We start from the raw sequence: 26,080 nt of genomic DNA on the forward strand, positions 1-26,080 counted from the left end.
TCCCTAATTTCGCCGACACTTGTTTTGCCGCCACTTTGTTTTTTCCTTTTTATTTCTCTTTTGGTTTGTTTTTCTTTTTCTTTCTTTTTTGTTTTTATTCTTGTGAAGAGAGGCAGTGTGAACAACAAATTGAGGTACAGAAGGTGCAGCGCAAGGTGTGTGGTGGGGGTGGTACCCCAAAGGGGGGCGAGATGGTGACTGATCTGGCCATGATCTGGCGCAGAGTGCGTGCGAGTGGGTGGCGCTTAGGGCTTGCCGGGGTGGCCGGGGACGGCGAGGGTCCAGGTGCCCTTGCGCGCAACGGGTCGCACGTTGGCCAGGGCGGCGAAGAAGGAGCGGTCGAAGGCGCTGTCGTCGAGCAGCGAATACACGAAGCGGCGGACCGGCAGCCGGAACCTGTACCGCTCCAGCATCTGGAGTATCTCTTTCGCCAGCGCCGCCTGCACATCCACATCCCTGTCAGTACACCGCACGCACACACCGTACACACCGCACACACCTTTCTGAATTCGGAGGGATGCTTGACTTTGGCGCGCTTGAGGGCGTTCATGGCGCGCTCGGCGGTGATGTGATTGGAGAGGTTGGTCACCCACAGAATGATCTCCTCCCGAATCGATTCCTTCCCCTGGGCCTCTCCCTGAGCGGGCGGCGGGTGCACGACCACCTCCTGCGACACACCGCCGTCGGTCAGTTGGTTGAGCCAACAGCCGGGGAACGGTGTGGGAGAGAGGGAGCCGCAGTACCGTTTCAGACTCAGGTGCGACGAAGACGTCGATGTATTCGTTTTCGTCGATGCGAAGGAATGGCGTCGACCGAATGTCGCGCGGCAGACTGACGTGCGAGTTCACGTGACACGGGGTGTCCCAGCCGAACCGCTCCAGCCGCTGACGCCCTGGTGTGTGCGGTGTGTGCGTGCGTGTGCGTATGCGAAAAAGTGCGTCAGCCACGCACGGCGAGAACCGAGGCGCACATGCGAGAGCACCTTGCTCGGTGCCGGAGACCATGCCGATGACGTAGACGGCAGTGCCACGCACGGCAAAGCAGCCGTCGGTCTCGGCGATTCGCACGAGCGCCTCCACCACATTCTCCGCCTCGCGCAGCGCCTCCCTCGGGTCCTTGAAGTCTGCGCCATCGTCGATTTAAGTAGATTAAGTATAATTAGAATTCATTTCATGCAATCAATAAAATAAATAAATGAGAAATAAATGATTATTTGCGCGTACCAGCGAGGGCGGGGCTGGGTTCGGGGGTGGACAGGAGACTGCGGCGCAGGGGCGACTTCTGAGCGGGCGGCGAGCCGAAGGAGCCCGACCGCAGGCGCGGCGTGGTGGCCGACGAGCCCTGCGTGGCGGAGGCGATCGAGCGCGGGGAGCTCGATGCCGACGACGGCGTCCGCTTGTGCGTCGATGTCGGATGCCTCGGCGATCCCACCATCCACGATCCACCTACGCCCCCCCCCCCACCACCCACCCATCACGCGCGCGTATCGGAGTTAAAAACAACTTACGCTCGCGTGAGCGGCGGTCATGGTGGGGGGAGTCAGTACTCGAGGAGAGTTGCCCGCCGAGCGCAGGTCCAGGTCCAGAGTTGGCCCAGCTTTCATCGAGCAGCTTCAGCCCGAACTCGGACGACGCGATGTGTCCCTGCAGGGCGTTGCGCGCGCGCCGGTGGTGTGAGAAGAACACGATGCGAGCGCTGGGGGCGGGTGGGGCGGGAGAACGGTACGAGAGCCCACATGGCAGTGCGGCGGGCGAGGGGCGGCTGGGAGACGTCGCGGAGCACGGCGAGGAGCTCCAGGTGGTGGGCCGACTGCTTGAGGATGCCGCAGCCCTTGGCCGTCTTGGCCAGCTCACCGTACAGATGCGGCGGAATGATTACGTGCTTGGTCAGATACTCGGAGCCCTGGTGTCGGGGACACGACACGACACACACAATACGACACAGTAAGAAGAGCGTAAAAGTCATGAAATGCAAAGGCGAGAGCGTGCCTTTTCTCTCCAGACGGGTGCGGAGAACGCTTCGCTGAGCGCATCGTCCAGTGCGGTCACGTACTCGAGATTGCCTGCAGCGTACGCGCGTGTGGCGTCAGCTGTGTGTGTGTGTGTGTGTGTGTGTGTGTGTGTGTGTGTGTGTCGCGTGTGTTGTTTGAACAAACTGTCGACGTGACAGTACCGGTTTCCTTCCAGTACTGGAGCGCGCCCGAGATGAAGTCGTTCTCGCGCGAGAGGTACTCAAGGCCAGCCTCGGTGGAGAGCAGGCGGAGGAGGAGGTCGCGCCCGGGCCGACCGATGGCCGCCAGCACGCTTGCGGGCTGCTTGGAGATCAGACAGTCCAGGCATTCCTCCTCGTCCACGGCCTCGTCCAGGACCGAGAGCGACATGCCGATTACCTGCGTGGGCGGCCCGGAGCAAGTTAGGTTTCTGTGCGCGTGCGGCGCGTGCGGCGTGTGCGGTGTGTGCGGTGTGGGAAGCTTGCCTTGGAGTCGGTGTCGGAGAGCTGCTTGACGAGGAATTCGATACCCCAGGCGCTGAAGTTGGCCACGCCGGCACGGAGCAGGACGCGCATGTGCCGGGTGGCCAGGAAGCGGACCACCTTCGACTGCGACGTCAGCGCCTTCGACAGAATCACTCGCGAGTGACCGCCGCTTCTGGAAAGAACGAAAGTGAAAGAGATTTCGAATTAGTAGTTTGTGGAGCGGGGGGGGGGAATGAAGAGGTCATCGGGCTTGAGCGGCGGTACATGTTGTAATCGAGCGAAGTGAGGATGAGGAAGGAGAGGTCGTCTCGGCCCTGGAGTTCGGTCATCGATTTGAGATAGTTGAAGATCTTGAACTTTTTCATGAGCTCGAGCCCGCGCTCGGTCGAGGACAGCGTTCCCAGCTGGAGTTAAACGTCCGCACATCGCGTGCGCATTAGAGGACAACAAGAGACGACAAGAGCGAAGTGCGGGGAGAAAGCGAGAGAGTTGCGCGTACCATGGTGAAGTACTCGCGGGCCATGGTCTTGAGCACGCGCTCGGGGGAGAGCAGACGGGGTCCGTTCTTGTCGGGCACCTGCAGAAGAACGAATTTGGGAGGGGGTTAACGAGGGAGTGGTCTAAGGGGCCGACTGGGTGGGTGTTGGGCCTGTGAGTTACCCCTTCGACTTCTACGCGGAGGAGATCGGCGATCTGGAAGACGAGCGGATTCTTCTCCTCGAGGTACTTGTAGCCTTCGGACTCGGCCAAGAGAACTTCGAGCAACAGACACGCCACGCGCACGTATTTCATGTTGGGCTGTCGAAGGCCACAGAAAAAGAGTCAGCCCCCGAGAGACGCTCGCCTGAGGCACCAACAAAGAGCGAAAGAGAAAAGAGAAAAAGAACGAAGCGACAAGAGGGGGGGAGGGCGTACGACGGTCCATGACTGGGCGGAGAAGAGGAGATTGGAGGGCCGTAGGAAGGAGAGGATGCGCTTGATGAACTTGGTCTGCAGGGCTGTCGACAGATGGGTCGGATTGCGCAGCGGACCCTCGAGGATCTCCGTCACCGTGTACCACTCCCAGCGCGAATAGTCCTGGGAGACGTCATCATCAGTTTCCGGGTGCGTGTGCACTGGGCAATGCGTGCAGTGTGCGGTGGTGCGTGTGCGGTGGTGCAACGTGTGTGTGGTCGTGTGTGTGCGGTTGTGTGCGGTGGTGCGTACCTTGGTGGCGAGGATTTGTGTTTGCTGAAGACGAGCGAGGAGCTGCTTGTCGTCCATGCCCCAATCGATCTTCTTCTTGACGTCGTCAATTCGATCCAGCCGCCTGCACCATCACGCCCGGGTCAATTCCCCGATTGCCGCGACGAAGAGCCGGGCGCCCAAAGGCGATCGCACCTGTTACGGCCCTTGAGTCGCCGCCATTTGTTGGCGCCGGTGACGATGAGCGAAAGATGGAAGTCGAAGAACGACGACTCGCCCTTGATGTGCGAGAACTGATGCAGGTTGCCCACCTAAGTGTGTGCCGCCCAACCACCAACCACCAGCGTCAGCCGGGAAAGACGGTTGGGAATATGAAGGGATGTGTGGGGGTGGCGTACCATGGCCGAGGCGCTCATGCGCACGCCGCGGGTGAGGTTGAACGAGACGGCGGAGCACATGAGTTCGGGCAGCGTTTGCAGGCGCGCGCATTGCGACGTGGGCAGCAGGAAGTGCGACAGATGCAGCAGTTCGGCCAGCAGCACCGTCGCTTTCGTGGCTGTGCGACGAACACCAACCCCGCCCTCGTGAATCGGCGCGAACGGTGCACCAGACGCGCGTGCGTGCGTGTGCGGTCGTGCATGTGTAGACCGGCGTACCGATCTCGGCATTGTGCACTTGTCTCTCTGGAGGCGGGGGCGACGAGGACGACTTCTCCCTGCTCACCTTTTCCTTGTCTTTGTCTTCCTTTTCCTTTTCACCTCCCTCCCTCTCCTCGCCCTACATTGCGCAAGTGAGCGTGTGCGGTGGTGTGCGTGATGCGTGTGCGTGCGTGTGCGGTGGTGCGTGCGCGCCGTGAGCGATGTGTTGCGATGCCGGAGATCAAAGAGTGAGCACAAGAACCTTGCTGAAGACGGGCGGGGTGAAGTTGGGCAGGTCGTCTTTGTCTTGTCCCAGCTTGACCAGGGCCTGTATCAGCCCGCAATCCACCAGGATCACCAGCACCATTCCCTGCAGTGTGTGTGTGTGTGTGTGTGTGTGTGTGTGTGTGTGTGTGTGTGTGTGTGTGTGGACAAAACAATCAATTAGCACGTCGACACACCGTGGCGAGCGGGACGCGAGAGCGAGCGGTGAAAGGGCTGGCGCGTTTACCAGGTAGTTGTAAAGGAGGTTGGGCCGATCGGAGAAGGTGCGCGAGGGCAGGTCGAGCCCCACGCCCAGGCCCAGGTGATCGCTCGGCCCGCTGGTGCGTCCCGCCTCGGTGCTCGCGCGCCTTGCGAAGGCCTCTTTGCCGGCAGCGGCCGGCAGGTGGAACATGGCCATGATCCCATCCAACACCAATTCCTGCCCGGTCGGTAGCGTCAGCGACCGACACCCGGGCACACTCCTTCCCCGCTGGAAAAAAAAGAACCAAAGAAAAAGAACGAAAAGAAAGAACGAAAACGAAGTGTCGACTTACGTGCAGTTCGGGGAAGGGCAGAGTGAGCGAGAGGACGAGCGAACGCATGCCGGACGGGTCCGACGAGAGGTAGATCAGCCCCGTCCACGACTTGGCCAAACCTGGACAACAAATCAATCCACGAAATCGATGAGCGCTCAATCAGGCGCGTGTGCGCGAGACGGAGAAGAAGGAGGGAAAAGAGGAGACAAATGGGTGGTCGCATACCGACGACGGCGCGAACGGATGCCGCCCACTGCTCTCTCCGCGCAGGGATCGGACCTCCCTCTAATCACCCCGGAACGTACCCGGAAGAAGAAAGGTCAGACCAGCAGACGATGGAGGCAAGCCAGGGATCGATGATCAAAAAGAGGGCGGTCGTGTACCGGGACCCTCGGTGAGGGCGGCGAAGACGCCTCGCAGGTCAGTGTGCGGTCGAAGGTAGGCCCGGTTCTGGGGATGATTCAGAATGTACCTGCCGAAGAGACACGTTAGTTATTTATCGATTTGTGTTGTATTAAAATTAAGGATGTGCAGTGCGCGGTTGTGCTGTGGTCGTTAGCGTACAGGACACCGGCCAGGAGGGAATCGTGTTGGTCGGAGAATGTCGGGTCAACCAGAGCGTTCAACAGGGTACGCATTCCACCGCACTGTACGGGCGCCAACAGGTTAGCCTCTAAGAATGGTGTCGCAACGCTTTTCCGGCGAGTGCAAACAGTGTCTCGCGTACGACGTGCGTGCGTCGTGCGTGCGTCGTGCTGTGTGTTGTTGTGCGCACGCACAAGAGGGGGGGGGAACCCACCTGCGCGACGCCTTTGATGTTTTGGACGGCGAGTAGGGCGAGCGTGTCGAGGGCGATGCGCACGAAGGAGTCGTCGCGGGTCTCGACGATGGCCAGCAGGGATTGTATGATACATCGCGGCGTCAGAACTGGGTCGATTTCTACCAGGCGGCGCACCACCCGCATCGCCTCGACACGCTGGGTTCGTACCACCCGCGACACCCGACACCAGACAGCACCACCACACACACACACACACACACACACACACACACACACACACACACACACACACACACACACACACACACACACACACACACGGCGAGCGGTCAGCCGTGAGCGCGGCAAGGAGAGGGAAAGAGAGTGTGGCGTTACTTCAGCGGTGGTGCCCTTGTCTTTCTCGAGGGAGCGGGAGATGAAATAGGCCACTTGGTAAAAGACCAGGTGGCGCACAAAGTCGCTGTCGCCGTCCCGCATGAACCGCCGCAGGGTGCGCAGCGCCGCTCGCCTAATCGTCGATGAGCCGCTGCCCAAGGCGCCGCCCATTCTGTACACCCAACATGACACGTGCGTAGGTTCGTGAGGGGCCGAGCCTCGGAAAGAGCGAAAGCGGGGAAGGGAGAAGAACGAAAGCGGCAGGAAGAGAAGAACGAAAGAAGGGCAAGTGGGGAGGGAGGGGAGGGGGGTACGTGGTGAAGAAGGCGGCGTAGGAAACGACGGAGGAGAGTTCTTCGATCTTGGGTGCCAGAGTAGCGAGGGCGTTGAGGCCGTCGAGGGCCACTTGTAAGTCCTCGCCGCACTTGTCCACCTCATCGAGGTGGACCTTCACCTCGGACGTGGCTTTAAAAACGATTGTGACGGAGGGGGGGGGGATTAGAAAATATCGGGCGAAAAGCTGTCCAGGCTTGCGATTCTTGGGGGCAGGTACCTTGCATTGCCTCCAATCTCGCCAATCTTGGGGTTTGTCTTCTTTGTTAGTATTTTATATTTTTACAATTATCCACAACAAATTAATTAACCACTAAATGGCCGAACAGCTAATTTAATTTTATTCTATTTACGATCGAATATTTTGAATATCTCACCGTGCAGGCTAAACACACATATAGCGGAGGAGGAATTTGAGACATTAAGGGTAATATTGTTCTCACGCGGAGCCAATCGTGGTCGAATCAAAACCGGGAAAATATCGGCGGCCGTATTAGGATTTTCCCTTTCAAGACAACCACGCGACCACGAGAAGCAGTCTTGGTGTTCAAGCCCCCTTTTTAATCGATCAATTCTCGAGGCAGAGGTCTGTCAGTCTGGGCCGTTCCATCCATCTCGCGGGTGGGAAGAAGTAGCGAGGACGAATTAGATTTAGAGATTCGAATTGCTGAAAGAATAAGCGACATGTCGGAACCGTCGCCGCGTGGAAAGAAAGAGCGATCCTCGACGAGGGACAGGAAGGAGAGCAGCAGAAAGGAGGAGGGCGGCAAGGAGCGAGAGCGGTCCTCGACGAGGGAGAGGTCCTCGAGGAAGAAGGAGGAGCTGACCAGCTCGTCGGAATCGTCGGCGACGGAAGCGCATGCGGACGACAAAAAGAGACTTCGTTCGGCTTCATCGCGCAGCCACAAGAGTGACAGCTCGAAGACGCACAGCCCGCGCACGAAGACCTCCGATCGGGATGAGAAGAGGGAAGACAAGAAGGAGAAGGGAAAGGAGGTCGCCAAGGAATCCTCCACCGCCGTAGTCGCCGCTACGAAGAAGGGAGGCGACGAGAGCAGGACCCTGGTCCCCTCAGAGGCCGTGGTGCGGCCCATTCAGATCGCGGCCGATGAGGAGCTCGACGGCGAGGCCGCCCTCTTTGGTCAGCAGAAGGAGGCCCTCTTGATGCTGCTCGAGGCGCGCATGCTTCTCACCAAGATGGTGAGATGGCGATGGATCAAGGAGCAGAACGAAATCGAGGAGAGGAGGAAGAAGACTCAGGAAGAGAAGAAGAAGAAGGGCAAGCTCAGCGTAACCGAGATCCAATCTGTGCTCAAGTCCCAGCCCGATGGAGAGGACGGCGACTGGACCTCAGGTGCGCAGCCATTCTTCGCGCCATTAATTTACAAAATTGACACTTACACTTCATTCTTTGTTTGGCCTTTTCCAGAGATCCAAGAGCTCAAGCGCCAGCTTGTCATCGAGATCAGGCGCAACCACGTCCTCGATCGCGATCTCCAGAAGCTCGACAAGCGTATCGGTCTCCTCATCAAGAACCGCACCACACTTCAGGTGCGTTGCCAAGATTCGTTTGACCACGTCAAGCCGGCAAATCACTAAACCCCCCCCCATCTTTCAGGATGTGCTGGAGGGTCTGGAGAAGGGAAAGAAGAAGAGCAAGGCCAGGGGCAAGGGCGAGGAGCAGATCTGGGATCTCAAGAAGGACCCGCGCAAGATGGAGGTAAGTGTGCACTGACGTCTTTTGACCCTTTGTTTTTAGTGTAAGTGTTATTAATCTTCCAATTTCGTGTTTTCATCTGCTCAGTTCTACCAAGAGCTGTTCTACTTGCTGCAAACCGAGCCCAAGTACCTCGCGAAATGCGTGTACCACGTCCAGCCCGAGCAGATGGATTCCTTCCTCGACACTACGATCCTCACTCTCTACGGTGACGCCTTCTCGCCTCGTGAGGAGTACCTCATCCTCTCCCTCTTCAAGCTCGCCATCAAGAACGAGATCTCGAAGATCAATTCGCTCTCCGACTTCTTGAAGGCCAACACCGTGGTGCCGAAGATGGTGATCACCTACAACCGACGCAAGCAGGGTCTCGAGTACCTCAGGAGCACCCTCGGCCCTCTGCTGAAGATCGTGATGGAGAAGACCGATCTCAGCTTGGAGCTGCACCCCACCGTCATCTACCAGTCCATGATTAACGAGATGGAGATTCGCACCGGCGAGAAATCGACTCTCGAGAGGAACATTCCTGAGGAGAAGGCGATGAGCAACCCCGAGGTGAAGTCGATCATGAACCAGCGGCTCAACGCTCTCCAGGAGATCTGTCAGATGTTCCTCGACGGCGTCATCAACTCGATGAACAACCTCCCCTACGGTATTCGCTGGATCTGTAAGCAGATCAAGCACCTCTCCATGGACCGCTTCGGCGAGGCCCTCGATAACGACCAGGTAAGAACCCATCATGCCCCCCCCCCGCTTCTTTCTCCTAGCCCTGACCGTTCTTCTCTTTCCATCTTGCAGGTGTTGAAGGTGACGGGTTACTTCGTGTACTACCGTTTCATCAACTTGGCCATCGTCACGCCTGATGCCTACAACGTCGTCGACAAGGAGCTGGAGCCCGTCGTCCGTAAGAACCTGGTCGTCGTCGGTAAGGTGCTTCAGAACTTGTTCAACTTCCGCCTGTTCAGCAAGCAGGAGAAGTACATGATGCCCCTCAACGACTTCATCGAGAAGAACAAGCTCACCGTCGAGCACTACTTCAACTCCCTCGTCAAGGTGAGTCTCTGCCCTTACGCGTGCACATGCGCCTTTGCGCCCTCCTCCCTTGCTCACCCTCTTTCTTCTCTCCCTCAGGTCGACGACCCCGAGGACCACCTCCAAGTGAACAAGTACATGGAGCTGACGCAGAAGACCAAGCCCGTGATCCTCATCTCGCTTCACGAAATCTCGGCCACGCACCACCTCGTGCTGCAGAACCTCGACGCCCTCGCCGAGAAGGACGACGAGCTGAGAGTGATCATGAAGGATCTCGGCGACGCGCCTCCTGAGATTCCCGAGGAGGACGATCGTGAGATCCAGCTTACCCTCACCTCCAACCGGTTCAAGGTCGAAGTCGAGGAGGACAATGAAGTGGAGCGTCTCTACGCCGAAACGAAGGAGCTCATCATCCCCGTGCTGCGGACGATCCCCATCGAAACGTCCATCCACCGCCTGCACCTCACCGACGTGCTGGAGTCGGGCATTCGCTTTGCCGGCGAGACCAACAACAAGCAGCTATCTACACAAGTACGATCAAATCCTGTCCCTGTGTACACTTGACTTGAGCTAACCGCGTCTCACTCAATCGTCGCTGCGCAGATCAACAAGATCCTGGAGAACATCGCCAAGCTCGAGAAGGAGGGCCGTCTGTCGAAGTCGGATCGCTACGAGAGCTTCGTGCACGACATCTCGCTCGAGGTGGCCAACAGGGCGGTCATTCGAGAGCAACAGAAGAGGGAAATCGAACGTTTGACCCAGACCCTGACCAACCTCCGCAAGCACCAGGCCTACGTCAAGGAGCAGATCGCTCAGTACCAGGAGTACCTGCAACAGTGCCGCGAGCAGCACTACCGACCCACCTCGGCGAAGCTCAAGGGCAGCAAGAAGAGCAAGAAGGCCGCCCCGCAGGCCGCCGCCGGCAAGACCATGGCCGGTCCGTTCAAGTTCAGCTACAAGGACTTGCAGAAGCAGGTGCGTTTCTTCCTCGAGGCCGCGTTTCCTGCGATAAGCCGCTTGCTCAACTTATTCTCTCCACCCGACACACCAGGGCGTGATCGTTGACTCTGAGGTGCCCGCTCTCTCGCGCAAGAAGACCCAGTTCCTCATCTCGTCGGCGGAAGTCGGCATCTTCGACATCGTCGCCAAGATCGCTGGTATCTCTGTCGAGAAGGTACCTACTGTTTTCTTTCGGCCGTTGATTCGTTTTGCGAAGCTGGCGCCTGATTCTGACCGATCTGTCGCTAACAGATGACGCTCGAGCTGGACGATCTGTTGGAGAGGCACTACAACGGTGTGGAGTACCTCGAGCTCGAGCAGGTGACGCTGGACGTCAACATGACCATCCACTTGATCAACAAGTTCTTCTTGGGCAAGAAGTAAGCTACTGGATTGGAGGAGAGCCCGCTCCTCCGCTCATGTCTGATGTTGTGTTTTCTCCGCTGGCCCCACAAAATGTAATCCACCCCTTTACAGCTAACGTGCACCCCCAGCGAAACTGTGATCAATTTGAGGCCGCGCCAAGGTCGCCTAGCGGCTGTGCGTGTAGAGGAGGACGAGGATGATCGGATCATGGCGCAACCTGGAGATGGGGGGAGGGAAGAGAGGCGCGAGCCCCAGACCCGACTCAACACCGAGCGGCAGGACGTGCGCGGGATTGCACGCGCTGATGCCCCCAGTCCCGGGTGCAACCACGATGGCAACAATAAGAAGAAGAACGGAAACCGCTCATGGTGTACCACAAAAGAAATGCCATTGTCCATTCTTTTATTTTTAGTATTCCTGTGTTCCAGTGGAACCTTCTGGAAGGTTGAAACCGCCTGTTTAGAATTCCTTTGTTCGGAGGCCTCAGAAACGTGACGTGGTGGCGGATTCTAAAAAATGTGGTTTACTGGGAGACCTTCCTTTTCCGTTCCCCAGTCGTTGTGGATTGGCCGAGATTGTGTCGGGCTGGGAGAGCGGTACCTTTTGAGCGAGTCCATTAGAACATTTCAGTTTTACCCACCACCTCACCAAGAACAACAACTCAAGAACAGAAGACCGCAACACACAGCTTCAACTCGAACGAGATGTCTTTCCTCGCACGTACTATTTCTCGCCTCTTTGGGGCCTCAGCTGCCAGCACCACCTCCATCTCGACTCCCATCACGACTCCCGCGACCCCCACCACGACCCCCGCTACTTGGCCCACCCTCGCCTCGAGCTGTTTCGATGAAGACTTCTTCACCTTTGCGCACGACCAACACCAGACGAAGACCATCACCACCCTCGAAGACGAAGTAGATCTCGGTATGTCGTTTGTGCTCCTTTCCGACCACTTCGAGAAGCTCGCCTCTTTCGACAACGACGAGGTCCGCCAGATGGGCGACTTCGCCAGCCTCGCCTATCTCGACCGCCAGGCCAACGTCGATGCTGGCGCCACCACCTACGACGTGACCGCCTTTGCCACCGCGATCTCGTCGGGCTACGTGAGGACCCAGGGCCGCGACGTGGTCCTCACCTACAAGGGCACCGACACAGCCACCGACTTCATGACCGACTTCAACGCCTGGCCCGTGTACAACAAGGAACTCCTGCCCGAGGGGTTCATCCATCGCGGGTTCCTTCTCGCCTTCCAGAGCTCGTGGCCCCAGGTTGAGGCCGCCCTCAACCGCCACGCCGCGAGCCAAGGCCTTGGCGTAGCCGAGCTCAACTTCACCGTGTGCGGCCACAGCCTCGGCGCGGCGCAGGCCACCCTGGCCGCGCTTCAGCTGGCCCACCTCGTGGCCTCGGTCGAGCAGGTTCGGCTCCTCACGTTCGGCTCGCCGCGCGTGTTCTCGTGGGCGGGGGCCGCCTACTTTGAGCGCCTTGGCCTGGGAGCGCGCACGCTTCGTGTGGCCGAGAATGGAGCCGACCCGGTGACGATGGTCAATCTCGGAAGCCTTGGTTTCAAGCACGTCGGGTTGAATCTGCGCGTCGAGAAGCCCGCCGCAGCCTGGCCCCATCTTATGGAGGGTTACATGGCTGGCTTCTTGGCCCTCACGACTTCGACCTTTGTGCCGTCCTTCCCCCTGGGCTCCCGTCGCGCCCTCCTCCGCCTTCTCCGACTCCATTAATTGTAAATCGTCTCTTCATATCTCATCATTAAAGTTGAATTCAATCATTTCTTCGTCCAATTTGCCCCTTGTTGCACATCTTCGGTTTCGTTTGTTAAAAAAACGCAAAGTTCCTCATGGATTGCCCTGTACTGGGCAGTCTCACGTGGAAGGCAACGGTGAGCACGATCTTGCCGATGGCCCTGCCGCTTCCCTGCAGCGCGAGGGCTTCCGCCAGCTTGTCCCACGCGAATCTGACGTTGGCTGTCGAGCGCAGCACCTTGGAATCGACCAGCGATGCCACCCGGTTGAGGATGGCTCCCTGCCTCTCCGGCTCCACTCCATACACCCCACGAGCGAACATCATCTCCCACACCAGAGAGCCGCGCTTCATCTGTGGTTGAGATAGGTGTGCGTGTGATATCATGCGAGTGAGCGTCGGTGGTGTCGATTTCAGGCGTGGAGGCTCGCACGAAGAGAGGTGCTGTGTTGACGGGCTTTTGGATGGGGAGGATGTGCCCGATCTTGCCCAGCGGATTGACCAGCTCGATGAGCTGCTCGATCACAGGATCTGGTTCGCTCGTGTTGAAGATGAAGTCCACGCCCTGTTCAATAGCGAGACTCGGTCGGTCGGTGAAGACCAGTTGAGTAGAAGGATTGTGGTACCTTGAGGCCCAGCTGGGCGAGCTCATCTGCGAGAGGATTGCGGTGATTGATGGTGTAGTCGGCTCCGTGAGCCTTGCAGTACGCGACCGTCTCTGCCCTCGATGCGGACCCGATCACTCTTCCAATCTTAAGAACCTGTTGTAGCACCGAGGTTGGTTTGTTTGAACTAAACTGTCCACACACTGAAGCAACGCACATGTTTAGCGATCTGCAGGGCAATGGAACCCACGCCACCTGCGCCGCCCAGCACCAGGAGGGTCTTGTTGCGATTGACGGTCTCATCACCCACGTCCGCCGGCACCGGGATGCCGAAGCCCTCCACCAACATCTCCCACGCCGTAAGACTCTGCGCTCCGGCTGTAAGCCACTGTTCGTGGGTGTGCGGTGGTGCGCGTGTGCGGAGGCCGGAGACAGTGTGATGGAGGGGAGCGTACGGTGAGGGGGAGGGCAGCGGCGTCCTCGTGGATGAGGGACGAGGGCTTGCGGCCGACGATGCGCTCGTCGACGACTGTGTACTCGGCAAAGCTGCCGGCTCTGTTGATCGCGCCTGCCCAACAGTAGGTGGTGAGCAATGAGGCAGTACCGCCGCTGCGCACGCACCAGCAAAGTAGACCTCGTCGCCGGGCTTGAAGAGGGTGGCCTCGGCGCCCACGGCTTCTACCACGCCCGACGCGTCCCATCCGGGGATGAGAGGAGGTGATTCGATCGGAACGTTAGGGTCCCCGCCCCAGTTGGTAATCTGCTTCACGTCCACCTGTGTGGTTTATTGTTTCGCAACAACTCAAGATTAGAAGAAGATAAGAAGACAAGAGGAAGAAGAGAGCGTACGGGGTTGGTGGCAACGGCAACGACGCGAACCAGAAGGTCGCGCGGACCCGGCTGCGGTTTGGGCACCTCGACTACATGGAGCACGTCCGAGGGCTGGCCGAGGCGGGTGAGGCCGTAGGCTTTGATGCTGGTCTGCTTGCTCTGCTCGGACATGAGTGTGATCACTGCCTTTTAGTGACGGTTGGTTTGTGTGCGTGTGGGCTTGGTGTGGGCTTGGAGGTTTTGAGAAGAACCAACCAGAAAAGTCGTCGATGACCAAGAGCCGAACCGGGGCCTTCGCGACGACTGGTCAGGCTCGCCACCTTAAAGTGGAACTTTTTCGGTGACTAATGCTAATGTGACAAAGCCCACATACTATTAAACTGTTGTTCTCTATTTTCACTAAATATTTGCCCAGCCCAGCGATGGAAGCGCAACAAGACGCAAGAGGCGTAGGGAGTTTGGGCAGGTTGGCCGACGAGCTCCTGCTGGTGGTCCTGTCGCACTTGCCGGTTTCCGACCTCGGAGCTGTCGTTCCCTTGGTTCGTTCTCGCCCACACCCAGCAGGGCACGTTGCGAGTGTGTGACCTCATAGAAATGGGGGGGGGGACAAGGTGTGCAAGCAACTGCATCGGCTGTCCGACGACGCCAGCCTCTGGCGGCACAGGTACGCCGGCCAGTTCGGTGCGTGGGTGCCGGCGGTCCACTGCCAGCAGCTCAGCGAGGGCCTCGGCTCGTGGAAGCTCAAGTACCGGCTCGAGCACGCGCTGACGCAGGGCAGTGGCCACGACCTGTTCGCCTTCGGCTTCATGGACTGCCAGCCGGACCAGGGGACCCGCCACTCCATGTCCTACGTACACTACAGTCCGACAGTCGACGCGCTGGTGCTGGTGCACAATGTCGATGTGCGCGTGCTCTACCTCAACATTGGCGCGCCGATCCTTCCGACCTGTCCCAAGCGCGGCCGCACTCTGGTGTGGCGTGCACGGTGCGGCGATCGGGTGGGCTACGCGTTGGACCAGCACCCGACCGACCCGGGCATGGTGCACGAGACCCTGTGGTCTCTTGTGCAGAGCTCGCCCTCCTTCGACTTCCTCCACGAATGGGACGCCATCTGGAAGTACGCATCATTGCCCTTGCATCGTGTGTGTCATGTATGAGGTGTGTGTGGGTGGTGTCTTCCAATGTCGCTGACATCCCAATGCCGCAGCCTGTTGCCGCTGCGCCAGATGCGGCTAGCGGCTCTGGGGCAGGCCGAGGAACTCGCATTCCAGCCCCAGACGATCAGCATCCATCAGCCCTGGTCGTTTCTTGCGCACATCTTGAAGGGCGGGGCGCCTGCGCTGCGATCGCTGGCAATCTATCATCCAGGCTTTGTCATCAATGACACGGAAGATGCTTCACGCCCGCGTGACTCGATCGTCACAGTGCTGCACCTCATAGCAACGCGGAATAGCCGATTGGAGCGCATTTCGCTGGGCTTGACCGATCTCATCGACGACATCGTGCCTGTCATCAGTACTTACAATACCAATGCCGCTCTACATCTCACGTTTGGCTCCCAATCTGACGTGGCACCACCAAACGATACCAACCACAGAGAATCATCCCAGATTGCGCGTTCTGTCAGTACGATTGAACACCATGAGCCTCCGTAAGTAAACTATGACTACTTCCCTTTATCTCCATTGCTGGTTTCGCTCTTTTTGTTCTCATCTCTTTTTCGCTCTTTTCCCTGTTCCCAACATCAGAGGTGCCGGCCAAGGTGGTTTGGCTGCGACTCGTCGAAGCACTCTCTCACAGCAGCTCACTGGAAACACTGAAGCTCATCTTTGCTGGCAAGTACCGCTCGGCCGGAAGCGACGACGGATCGGACGCCGCAGACCAGTTGGCCGCACTTCCCTCGCTCCTCAGCGCCTGTGGCCCGCAGCTGCGCAAAGTGGGCCTTTACTGCGTGCCGGAGCCACTGCGCCAGCAGATCGACGCCACGATGGCTGCCTACCCGGACCTACCCGTCCGCTTCAAGGCTGTGTTCGGCCAACCCACAACCACAAACCCGCTGGTCACGTGAGCAGCATATCTTGGGCCTATGAGAAACAAGCGGTTGCACATTAATACCAAAGTGTGTGACACATACCTAGGTTCAACTAAAACAACCTCCTAAGCAACCAGGCGAGGAAAACAGCAACCAAGAATTCCAACATCCACCCAATCAGATAGTGGGCCTGCCAGCGTGCGTAGGCCCCCACCAGCCGCAGATTGCGCTCGACCGGGGGCAAGAGCTTCAGCTTGCCCAGACACCGCTCCTTGATGTCACTTCTCAAGTTGTACTTGTCGGCGAAGCACAGGAGGGCCTCGACGCTTGCCTGGCACAGCGGCGCGCGGTCGTAGGGGTAAAGGTGGTCCAGCATGACGATGTCTGACCCGGAACCAGCGCGCGTGGGCCTCTTCTTCGTGGATCTCGACCACGGTATGCTCCGACTCGGCCGTGCAGCGGACTGGCGAGGCGATGGCCATGAGGAGACGGTAGACGTGAAAGCGGGCCTCGCCGTTCACCAGATCGCCGTGCTGGTCGCTGTCGTAGGGGCGCCCACCAGTATCGTGGTGATTGCAACAGTGACGTCACTGCATGTCGAAGAACTTTTCCAAAAACGAAAAATTTGGGACAGATTTAAAAAGTAGAGAAATCGCGCCACTGCCGAAATCTCAATTCAAAGATGAAGCGTGCATCACCATCATCTGGAGGCAATCAACGGAAGAAAGACTCTCCGCAACAGGAAAAGGGAGGCAAAAGAAAGCGGCCCATCAAGCGACCCCGCGCCAGCGCGGCACCGGCCCCGCTACGCTTCCCCTCGATTGCGGGGGTGACCTTCGACAAGACGCAGCGGCGCTGGGGTCCGGCGAAGAGCAACCATGACCTGCTCGAGCTGCCACCCGAGGTATGGTCCCTCGTCTTTGCGCGCCTGCGGCACGACCCAGCCGCGCTCGTCAGGGCCAGCCACGTATCGCGCGCCTGGCGCAGCCTCGCGCTGGGCGAGCTCCGGCGGTGGACATTCGCCGCCGATGGCGAAGGCCGCCCGGCAGGACTCGAGTCGCAGCTGCAGTTCCTCCGCGAGCTGTGTCCGCGGGTGGAGGCCATTCACGTGCGGCACGACGGGTTCGACATGGCCGACCTGCACCACTTGCTAAACGGCCTGCCGCGCGTGCACACACTCCACCTCGTCGTGTCGCCGCTCACGCTCGCCAAGCTCATCAACGACGATAGCGACGATGGCAGTGATGATGATGGTGAAGGTGATGATGATGAGACGGAGGAGACGATGGTGCCAGGGTCGATCCGATCGCTCGAGCTGACGTTCGTGAACCTGCTGCCGACGTCCAGGCTGGAGCGGCTGTGGCGGCGGCTGCCGAGGCGACTCGACGCGCTCAGGCTCAATGGCCTGCGCTCGCCGCCGGACCGGCTGTTCGGACGACTGCGCGAGCTGACCAAGCTACACATGAAGAGCTGCTTCGCGGTGGACGACGCCGTGATGCCCCGGCTCCCGCGCTCGCTCACCAACCTCAGCGTGCAGGGCGCGCGAGTCACCGACCGCGGCGTCACCGCTCTCACCACGACGCTCCCCAACGTATGACCACTCACACCCCTTGTTTCGGTGTAACGAACTAACCTTGTTTGTCGCACACGCACACGCACACGCGGCTCACGACCGCACGCGCACACACCATCGGGCACGTACGCGCAGCTAAAGAAGCTCGACTTGAGCCGCTGCGTGAATGTGACCCAGGAATCGATCGGTCAGCTGCCGCAGGGGCTCGAGACGCTCAAGCTGGCCTTCTGCCAGCACATCAGGGACGACGCGCTGCGGAAGCTGCCGCCGGGCCTCCGGAAGCTCAACTGCTGGGGCTGCGGCAACATCACCAACGCGGGCGTGCGGGCGCTTCCGGCCGGGCTCGAGGAGCTCACTCTGTCGTTCTGCAAAGTCGATGACGAGGGCATCGCGCAGCTGCCGCGCGGCCTCAAGCGAATCGTCATCCAGTACTGCTTCCGGGTTACACTCAAGGTATGCGTGTGTGCGATCATGACAGGTGTGTGTTGGTGCGTGCGGTGACAACGTGTCTGTGTGCGGTGCTGAGAGATTCAATGCCTGTGCAGGGGCTGGAGGAGAACCTGCCGGCCAGGGTGCGGAGCGTGCACATGGGCTCGCGGGACTCGACCGGCGATCTGTCGGCCTACCCACGCCTCTCGCGCCTGCTCACCGACCACCCGCTCCCCTTCCTCTCCTGACCACACAACGCAGAAAAAATAAATAGAAATTCAATCATTTTTTAAAAAATTATTATTCTTTCGTTGTGCAAGATGGAGCGGAAGGCGCAGATCAAGCAGAGGAAGAGGAGCGCGAGAGCCGCGGCAGGCGCGACGCCCGGCATGCCGAAGCTGCCCAAGGGCTGGCCCAAGGAGGCCTTCGCCGATGCGGGATCGTGGTCCGTGCTGCTGTGGGTAGGGCTCTTCGCCATCTTCGTTGCCTTCGTCTGGTACTCCTTCTCTGGCGCCTTCGAGCCGAGCACCAACGTCGACGTTGAGGATGACGACGACGGCCTCGGCATCTTCCCCCATTCTTCACCCGACCCCACCGCCCTTTTCAATTAAATCAAATCGCCCAGTGCACCCTCATCCTCGAGTGGCCAATTTTTGTTTAATTGTAAATATAATAACATCAAAAAAAAGAATCAAGATGAGGAGGGTTCGGAGGCGGAGAGGGCGCTCATCTCGGTACCGCCGCTGGCCTTGAGAATGTCGTGCGAGGAGTTGCCAGCAGATGAAACGGAGGACGACGCGCCCTGCATGGAGATGACCAGTCGCGTGTGGGCCACGAACGTGCGCGGGTGGCGCAACCCGCGCAGCAGCCGGAGCCACAACACCAGCGTACTCTGTCGCCGCACGACACGCACCGCACCGCACCGCACACACGCGTTTCCTGTGAGCACACCAGCGATTGCATGATGGCCTGGTTGTGTAGGGAACCTTGGTGGTGCACATGGTGAGGAAGATGCACACGCCCGTGGACAGACTCGCCACGAGGGACACGATGTAGAAGGGGAAACTGAGCGCGCCGTCCATCTCGCACTCGGTGCCGGTGAGCAGGCTGCACGCGACCTGGGTTGCGAGCGAGTCGTACAGCTGGTCCCAAATGGTCTCCACGTAGGCTCTGTAGGAGATGAAGAACACTGTACCACCGCACACACCATCGTACACGCACACAGAGAATTAACTGGGGAAGTGTGGCCCGCATGGTGAGGCAGTGGCGGGTACCGTTGTTGAGCCACAAGAAGGCGACCAGCAGAATCAAGCGAATGAGGTGGTTCAGCTCGGTCAGTCGCGTGCGCTCCTGCTTGGTTTGCACCTGATGTTGATGGGGTGAGTGTGACGGTGGATTGGCATTCCTGGACTGTTGGATCAACACGCTCATCTGGAGTGCAATGAGCGGAGAAGACGTACGTAGATGAGCCGAGTGATGCTAATTACCATCAGCAAGGTGCCCACAAAGATGCAGAACACGACTGCACTCAACATTCGATCAGCAGGGGTGAACCCGGCGGAAGAAGAGAGAACTTGTGATGAGGACGTGCGTACTGGGGGCGGAGTAGAAGATCCAGTCGACCCAGCTGTTGTCCTTATCGTAGATGAGACCGCAGAAGGGGTGGATGGCGTTGCCGCCCAGCTTCTTCCACGACAGCAGGGCGATAAGGCCAACCAGAGGAAGCCCCCAACTGCCCACATGAAATCTAATCTCGCGTATTGCAATGCAACGGCACGCCGTCAGCCAACCATCAAACGTCCTATTAAGAGAGTGAGAAGAATGTTACGTACGCGCAGTGGATATAGCGGTTGTATCGGCGCACCCAGTCGTGTTTGTGGAAGTACACCATCAAGAAGATGTTGATGGTGACTGCCAACATGATGTGAGTGAAGTTCATGGTAATGTCCGAGATAATGGTATCCTGGCACCTGCGAACCACCAGAAGATGCTGGCGAGGCCGAAGTAGTAGGTGCCGATGGCCTGCATGATGCACACCACGCCCTGTCCGGTGTTCTCGCTCGCGTTGTCCATCGTCACCTGCACTCGGACCTCGCCCCACGTGCACGATGTCCGCACAGGTCCGCCCACCAGCACGCTCATGTTGACGAACACGTCCATCATGAACACCGCCACCGCCAGCCACAGCAGCAAAATCGCTGGATAGCGCCTGTCGCCTCTGTGTGAGCCTTTTTTCATGTGTGCGGTAGTGCGTGCGGTCGTGTGTGCGGTTGTGCGTGTGCGGTACCGTTTGGAGGGATTGAGGAGCCAGGTGAGGATCATCACGAGGGAGCAGACCATCGACGGCACAGCGGTGAAGTACATGGCCGCCGCTGCGCCCCAGTACTCGGCCTCGCCGCCGAACAGGTAGCTCGGGCAGCCCAGCACGCAGGCCTCCTGCGGACTCTCCGGGCTCAGCTGCCCGCGGTCGAACTCGAGCGGATAGGGGCAGTCGGCCTGGGAGTAGGCCACCTCGGTGGTAGGCGCATAGGTCAGGCACGACAGCCCGTCGGGCGGAAAGGCCGGGTAGGGCACGCCGTTGATGGTCTGGGTCATGTCGCAGTCCGGCAGAGCGTGGGTGAGGTTCGCCGCGGCTAGGAATGGCACGCATTCTAGTGTCATCATCTCGCACACGGACCGGCAGGGAGGCATCACTACCATCACACTCCATTAGACACGACACACATGGACATCGCCCCGCACGCACACGTCACACACAGGTAACACGTACGGGCTAGCGGAGAGCCGATGACGCACACGGGGAAGGAGCCCTGGCAGATGAGCTGAAGCGCCGCCGTGCGGCACTTGGAGGGTACCATCGCACCGAACGGGGCGGCCAGCTTGCCCGCCGCCTCGTCCACCTCCTCGTAGCTCTGCGGCCCCACGGCGATCAGGTGGTGCGTAACCAGCGGTGGTCCACGCAGCCGGCCCAAAACAGTGCTGTTACGTCTTGAACGAGAATGTATGGAATGCGCAATGGGTGGGAGTGGCGCACCTTGCCGGCGGTCAGGAGGACATTGCGGCCATCGAGGAAGGGGTCGCATCGGTGGGCTGAGGCCGGGGATCCCTGTTGGCCCGACGCCCACACAGATAAAGAGGGATGAGTGCCCAAGTCTGCGGTGGTTGAAACCAAAGGAAGCTAAGGTGTACCCGGAAGGGCACACAAGCGAGGGCGGTCTGGCAGGTGGCTGCCTGCAACCGGAGCAAGAGCACCAAGGCCACCACGGACAGAAGACAGCGCATGTGGTGCAGCAGTGTTCTTCCTTGGCGTTTGCTTTCTCTTGGTCGGCAAGAGGACGACGCGTTCCTTATGTCCTAACTCCGAACTCGGTTGCATGAGCCAATAAAGACTAGTTTTATTAAACTTGTGTCATGAAATACACTGCTGCAGCTTTTCTTCACCTCCACCTTCGACTCGAAGACGTTGTTAACGTTGAGGTAAACGAAGGGCTGTGCCCACAATGAGGCGAGTGTGGCAAGGAAGGATTGCAGGACAGCCCTTGAGCAATCGCCAAAACAACACCACAGGCCTTTTCGCTAATCAATTTCAAGGAGCTAAAAGATGCTCAGATCCGAGAGGGGAGGTCTGAGGCACGGCCCAGATGAGAAACGTTGAGTGTACCTTGGTGCACGCGAGGAGCGTTACCACAATGCGGTTAGCTCTCCAGATGGCGCTCGGTCGTGAGGGCTGTACAAGATCTGTGGATGATCTGCAGACCTCTTGGAGGGTTGTGTGCAGCCATTGAACCAAAGATTGCGACAAGGCCTTCGCCTCAGGTCGTCTTCGGCACCACGGCCGTCTTTGCTAGGTGGAGGAAATTGGCCAAGGGCTGGCAACTCGAAGAGGAAGAAGCAAAGCACCTTTCCACACACTTTGTGTGCCCATTCCACACACGTGAAGATCTGCCCTTTGGACGTGTGCGCCATTGGCGGCTGGACAAAGGCCCCCACGAGATGGCAAGTGCTGGCAATCTTCTCTTCAAAGCCCACCTTCAGTTCAACAACCACCGAAGGCGCCTCTTCATTGGCCGGTGGCCTGCGAACTGCCAAAAGCGTCCAGGTCGCAATAATCCCATTGGCCACCGCAGAACCCCTGCGGATTGGTCACAGCCTGCTTTATAAGCCCCTCGCGCACGATCATTGTCACTGTACCAACAACCTCTCTCAGCACCCACCAGCCACCCCTACAAACCACAACCACTCCCCTACCAACATGTCCACCTTCGATTACACTGGCTACAAGCTCGGCGAGAAGAAGGTCCTCAAGGAGAACGAGGTCACCCACGCCCCTGCTGAGGTACCTCTTCTCGCACTGCTACCCCCCCCCCAATCCTCTTCTTCCCAACACCTCGCCCGCTTGAGCGTAGCACTCACCACTACACCGACTCTGTTTTTTGTGAGTACAGAAGCAGATCCAGGACAAGCTCGGCGCGGACTGGAAGCTCGTCATTGACTGGCCCACGTTCCAGAAGCTCACCGGCGATACCGCCACCAACGACAGGGCCAAGAGCGAGCGCCAGTGGGTGCCCAACCGTGTCTACCAGAACTACGTGCCTGCCATCGCGGCCGAGGTTGCCAAGTGGGACGCCGACATGGTGGAGGCCGTCAACGACGCCGTGACCGACAAGAAGATCATCATCACCATGGACACGGAGACGGTGGACAACCGCTACAGCGTCAAGGTGGGCAAGTCGATCGAGGTCCTCATGCAGCAGGACAAGATCTGCTACGAGTACCCCTACTCCGACGCCTACACCGTCACCGCCGCCATCGAGAAGACTCTCTAAGCCCTCTCGCTCGTGTGCTTGCGTGTTCATGAATAGACCCAGCCGGACATGTTGTTTTATTACGCCGAAGGGCCAACTATAATAGAGGCAAATTAAATTAGGAGAACCTAGCTTGAGGTTTAGGGCACGAGCAGGAGGAGCTGTGGGTATCGCCTGATATGGCCGGGTGCACACGCGACACTTTGTGCGAGCCTATCAACAGCGGCGAGCAGAAATGGTACAACAACAGTACTGTACAGCAAGAGAGGGAGAAGAAGGGTGTAGAACGCTAGAGCCCACCGGCAGACTGGAGTGACGAGGGCGGGGTCGCGCTCATCTCCGTGCCGGCCGACGGGCTGTCCATTGTGGAGGATGACGAAGAGGAGCCGTGAGAGCTCACGATGAGGCGGGTGTGAGCGATGAACGATCGCGGATGGCGGAGGCCCTTGAGCAGGCGCCACCACAGCACCAGCGTGCTCTGCACGATTTACCAATGACCATGAGTGGCCCATCCCTCCCATGCTTTGCGTGTGGCTGTGCGTGTGTGGCGTGCGATACATACCCTGGTGGTGCACATGGTAAGGAAGATGCACACGCCCGTGGACAAGCTCGCCATGAGGGTCACCAGATAGAACGGGTAGTTGAGCACGGGATCGTAGTCACATTCGCTGCCTGTCAAGAAGCTGCAGTAGACCTTTTTGATCGATATCGACGTGTGAGAGAGAGCGAGGAGGAGGAGGAGAATGAGTGTTTGACGCTGTCAATCAAGGCGAACGCGGTCCATACCTGCCGTACGAGCGAATTCGTTACAGTGTTGTACATGTCTTCTACGTAGATGCGGTAGGCCACGTAGAACACTGACGCAACAAAACAACAATATACGGAATGTCAGCGAATGATGTTAATGATGCAGTAGAGGGAGGGCAACGTGCCATTGTTGAGCCACACGGAGATGACCAGGAGCAGTAGGCGCAACAAATGGATCAGCTCCGAAGCGCGCGACCGCTCATAGCCGAGTTGCACCTGCAACGAGTTCGGCCAAATGGTTAGCCGTGGTGGAAACTAAACTGCAACTTGAGCGATGTGGGCTGAAGAAGAGCAAAGGCAGCCTGGCGTACGATGGTGAAGCGCGTGACACTGATAATCATCAGGATGGTGCCGACGAACAGGCAGAACATGACTGCAGATCCACCCGACACGACAAGTGAGCGAACTGGTCGACTGTGATGCGTCCCAGGCCTCCGCCGGAGCGAATGGGGGGTGCACACGTACTGGGCGAGGTGTAGAAGACCCAGTCGACCCAGCTCTCGTCTTTGTCCTGGTAGCGCACCTGGCAGAAGGGGTTGATGCCGTCGGCGCCGAGCTTCTTCATGGAGAGCATGGTGATGAGGCCCGCCAACGGCACGCCCCAGCAGAACACGTGGAACCTGTCGCCATTATTTAAGCATAATGCGCGCACACACAAGAGATCGAAGAACTGCGTTGGGATGGAGTACCCGTAGTGGATGTAGCGGCTCCAGCGACGCACCCACTCGTGCTTGCTGAAGCACAGCATCAGGAAGATGTTGATGTTGACTGAGCGACGAAGGCTGGGTCAGACCGGACTCAGCACGCACTACTCAAGTAAGAAAGGAGTGCATTCGTACTGGCGAGCCACCAGAAGTTGCAGGTGAGACCGAAGTAGTAGGTGCCGATGGCCTGCATGATGCACACCACGCCCTGCCCGTTGTTCTCGCTCGCGTTGTCCATGGTTACAGCAGTCGGGGCTTCGTCCTTCGTGCACGTCGTGCGCCTCGGACCGCCCATCAGCACGCTGAGATTGGCGAAGAAGGCCACGGCGAAGGCTGATATCGACAGCCACATGATGAGGATCGCCGGGTACCGCCTGTTGTGGTGTTCAGGTAGCGTTAGGAACCAGTGCGTGCGTGCGTGCGTGCGTGCGTGAGGCTACAAAGGCCACGAACCGCTTGGCAGGGTTGAGGAGCCAGGTGAGGGTCATCACGAAGCCGCAGAGCATCGAAGGCACGGTAGTGGTGTACATGGCCGCCACTACGGCATTGTACTCCTCCTCGCCGCCAAAGGCGTAGACCGGGCACTGGTACACGCATGCGTCCTGTGGTTTCTCGGGGTTGAACCTGTCGCTGTCGTAGTTGGTTGGATAGGGACAGTCCACCTGTGAATACGCCACCTCTGCATATATGATGGCATGACACGCACACCACACGACACACGACGCAGTGAGTTGGTGTGCCGGTGACGTCCTAGACGCTCGGCGACAGGGTGGTGACCTGTGGCAGAGGAATAGGGAAAGCAGGGGACGACTCCGTCGGGCGGATAGACTGGGTAGAGCACGCCGCCGACCGACTGGGTGAGGTCGCAGTCGGGCGCGAGCGACGTGGCGTTGACGCTGGCCAGGAGCGGCAGGCACTCGAGCAGTACCGCCTCGCACACTGACCGGCACGGCGTGATCACTGTGCCGGCCACCACCACCGTCAGCACTGCTGGCTGTCGAAGGTAGCAGGAAAGGGGGTGGTCGGGGGGGGGGGTACCTGAGAGACCGGTGGCGGTGATTTGGCAGGCGGGGAAGTAGCTCTGGCACACGAGCTGGAGCGCGGCGGCCCGACACTTGCGGGGCACCAGCGCGCCGAACAGGGAGACCACCCGGCCCGCTGTTGCGTCCACCTGGTCATAGCTCTGTACCCCCCCCCCACGTGAGGGCTCAGTAAACGTGCAAAAAGGAGTGCCCCTCGCAGTGCCTGCTTCAAATTCCAGACATTCCGCAAAGCTGGACTAGGATACCTCGAGATCCGCGCAACAAGAAAGAAGAGATGGCAGGGAAAGAGAGGGGGGGATGTACAGCGCCAGAGAGGAATACGTTGCGCCCATTGAGGAACACATCGCATCTGTATCCGGTGGCTGGCGAGCCCTGCGCGGCAGGTGACAAAAGAAAGAGATGAGACCGACCAGAGTAGGAAGGAAGATCGTGTCGTGTTGGGGGCGGGGCAAACCTTGAAGGGCACACAGGCCTGCTGGCCGTGGCATACCAGAATGAAGGCGCTCAACAAGACAGTTAGGGCCACCAGAACAAAGTCGAGGCCTAACCGTAGGAGTGTCGTTCGTCCTTTTCCTCTTTCCATTCTCTGTTTGTATGTCAACAAGAACAGACTGGGTTGTTGGGTTGTTGGGGGCAAACTCAGTTGGGCGATTGGGGCACATTATTCTGTGCGTGGCTGCATTCGCTCTTCTCTTTTCTCTTCCGCTGCTGATCGCGGACGTTGTGCTCGCCACATCCCGACGACACTGACAGGGCAGTGACGTTCATAATTGCACCGGACAAACACCAACGTTCTATTTTATT

The 26,080-nt window shown here is 58.8% G+C and overlaps 9 protein-coding genes and 1 pseudogene across 9 annotated transcripts; 6 read left to right on the forward strand and 4 right to left on the reverse strand.

The window, feature by feature from the left end:
• Window positions 1–245: 245 nt before the first annotated feature.
• ACA1_175610 (cytosolic regulator of adenylate cyclase) lies at window positions 246–6,814 on the reverse strand (the record flags this gene model as incomplete). Its single annotated transcript, XM_004356733.1, has 27 exons — window positions 246–440; window positions 500–637; window positions 744–892; window positions 983–1,123; window positions 1,224–1,445; window positions 1,547–1,643; window positions 1,726–1,902; window positions 2,004–2,062; window positions 2,173–2,389; window positions 2,506–2,647; window positions 2,740–2,879; window positions 2,975–3,052; window positions 3,136–3,273; window positions 3,391–3,552; window positions 3,682–3,784; window positions 3,856–3,971; window positions 4,059–4,216; window positions 4,317–4,437; window positions 4,561–4,668; window positions 4,810–5,001; window positions 5,117–5,217; window positions 5,482–5,570; window positions 5,663–5,745; window positions 5,898–6,074; window positions 6,255–6,426; window positions 6,569–6,719; window positions 6,808–6,814. 27 exons carry the CDS (start codon window positions 6,812–6,814, stop codon window positions 246–248), a joined length of 3,633 nt encoding a protein of 1,210 aa, XP_004356786.1.
• Window positions 6,815–7,271: 457 nt separating this feature from the next.
• Window positions 7,272–10,716, forward strand: ACA1_175620 (IQGAPrelated protein; the record flags this gene model as incomplete). Its single annotated transcript, XM_004356734.1, has 9 exons — window positions 7,272–7,941; window positions 8,017–8,138; window positions 8,206–8,307; window positions 8,392–9,027; window positions 9,100–9,354; window positions 9,433–9,864; window positions 9,937–10,308; window positions 10,385–10,507; window positions 10,585–10,716. 9 exons carry the CDS (start codon window positions 7,272–7,274, stop codon window positions 10,714–10,716), a joined length of 2,844 nt encoding a protein of 947 aa, XP_004356787.1.
• Window positions 10,717–11,402: 686 nt separating this feature from the next.
• Window positions 11,403–12,428, forward strand: ACA1_175630 (lipase; the record flags this gene model as incomplete). Its single annotated transcript, XM_004356735.1, has 1 exon — window positions 11,403–12,428. One exon carries the CDS (start codon window positions 11,403–11,405, stop codon window positions 12,426–12,428), a length of 1,026 nt encoding a protein of 341 aa, XP_004356788.1.
• Window positions 12,429–12,522: 94 nt separating this feature from the next.
• On the reverse strand, window positions 12,523–14,054 carry ACA1_175640 (alcohol dehydrogenase; the record flags this gene model as incomplete). Its single annotated transcript, XM_004356736.1, has 7 exons — window positions 12,523–12,801; window positions 12,881–13,012; window positions 13,074–13,208; window positions 13,270–13,419; window positions 13,508–13,620; window positions 13,674–13,827; window positions 13,902–14,054. The coding sequence occupies 7 exons, from the start codon at window positions 14,052–14,054 to the stop codon at window positions 12,523–12,525; spliced, it is 1,116 nt and encodes a 371-aa protein (XP_004356789.1).
• A 251-nt stretch (window positions 14,055–14,305) lies between these two features.
• ACA1_175650 (uncharacterized protein) lies at window positions 14,306–15,951 on the forward strand (the record flags this gene model as incomplete). The annotated part of the gene is made up of 5 exons (XM_004356737.1): window positions 14,306–14,422; window positions 14,445–14,461; window positions 14,548–15,000; window positions 15,091–15,398; window positions 15,632–15,951. The coding sequence occupies 5 exons, from the start codon at window positions 14,306–14,308 to the stop codon at window positions 15,949–15,951; spliced, it is 1,215 nt and encodes a 404-aa protein (XP_004356790.1).
• A 646-nt stretch (window positions 15,952–16,597) lies between these two features.
• On the forward strand, window positions 16,598–18,165 carry ACA1_175660 (uncharacterized protein; the record flags this gene model as incomplete). Its single annotated transcript, XM_004356738.1, has 3 exons — window positions 16,598–17,506; window positions 17,624–17,941; window positions 18,034–18,165. The coding sequence occupies 3 exons, from the start codon at window positions 16,598–16,600 to the stop codon at window positions 18,163–18,165; spliced, it is 1,359 nt and encodes a 452-aa protein (XP_004356791.1).
• A 72-nt stretch (window positions 18,166–18,237) lies between these two features.
• Window positions 18,238–18,528, forward strand: ACA1_175670 (uncharacterized protein; the record flags this gene model as incomplete). The annotated part of the gene is made up of 1 exon (XM_004356739.1): window positions 18,238–18,528. The coding sequence occupies one exon, from the start codon at window positions 18,238–18,240 to the stop codon at window positions 18,526–18,528; it is 291 nt and encodes a 96-aa protein (XP_004356792.1).
• Window positions 18,529–18,608: 80 nt separating this feature from the next.
• ACA1_175680 lies at window positions 18,609–21,199 on the reverse strand (annotated as a pseudogene).
• A 970-nt stretch (window positions 21,200–22,169) lies between these two features.
• Window positions 22,170–22,743, forward strand: ACA1_175690 (uncharacterized protein; the record flags this gene model as incomplete). Its single annotated transcript, XM_004356740.1, has 2 exons — window positions 22,170–22,253; window positions 22,363–22,743. The coding sequence occupies 2 exons, from the start codon at window positions 22,170–22,172 to the stop codon at window positions 22,741–22,743; spliced, it is 465 nt and encodes a 154-aa protein (XP_004356793.1).
• Window positions 22,744–23,011: 268 nt separating this feature from the next.
• ACA1_175700 (Frizzled/Smoothened family membrane region protein) lies at window positions 23,012–25,859 on the reverse strand (the record flags this gene model as incomplete). The annotated part of the gene is made up of 12 exons (XM_004356741.1): window positions 23,012–23,200; window positions 23,285–23,416; window positions 23,518–23,579; window positions 23,786–23,902; window positions 23,995–24,149; window positions 24,219–24,297; window positions 24,369–24,607; window positions 24,687–24,912; window positions 25,011–25,220; window positions 25,272–25,416; window positions 25,580–25,648; window positions 25,767–25,859. The coding sequence occupies 12 exons, from the start codon at window positions 25,857–25,859 to the stop codon at window positions 23,012–23,014; spliced, it is 1,716 nt and encodes a 571-aa protein (XP_004356794.1).
• Window positions 25,860–26,080: the final 221 nt, after the last annotated feature.

Source organism: Acanthamoeba castellanii (assembly GCF_000313135.1).
Source record: "Acanthamoeba castellanii str. Neff unplaced genomic scaffold scf7180000084741, whole genome shotgun sequence".
NCBI classification, from domain to species: Eukaryota; Discosea; order Longamoebia; family Acanthamoebidae; genus Acanthamoeba; species Acanthamoeba castellanii.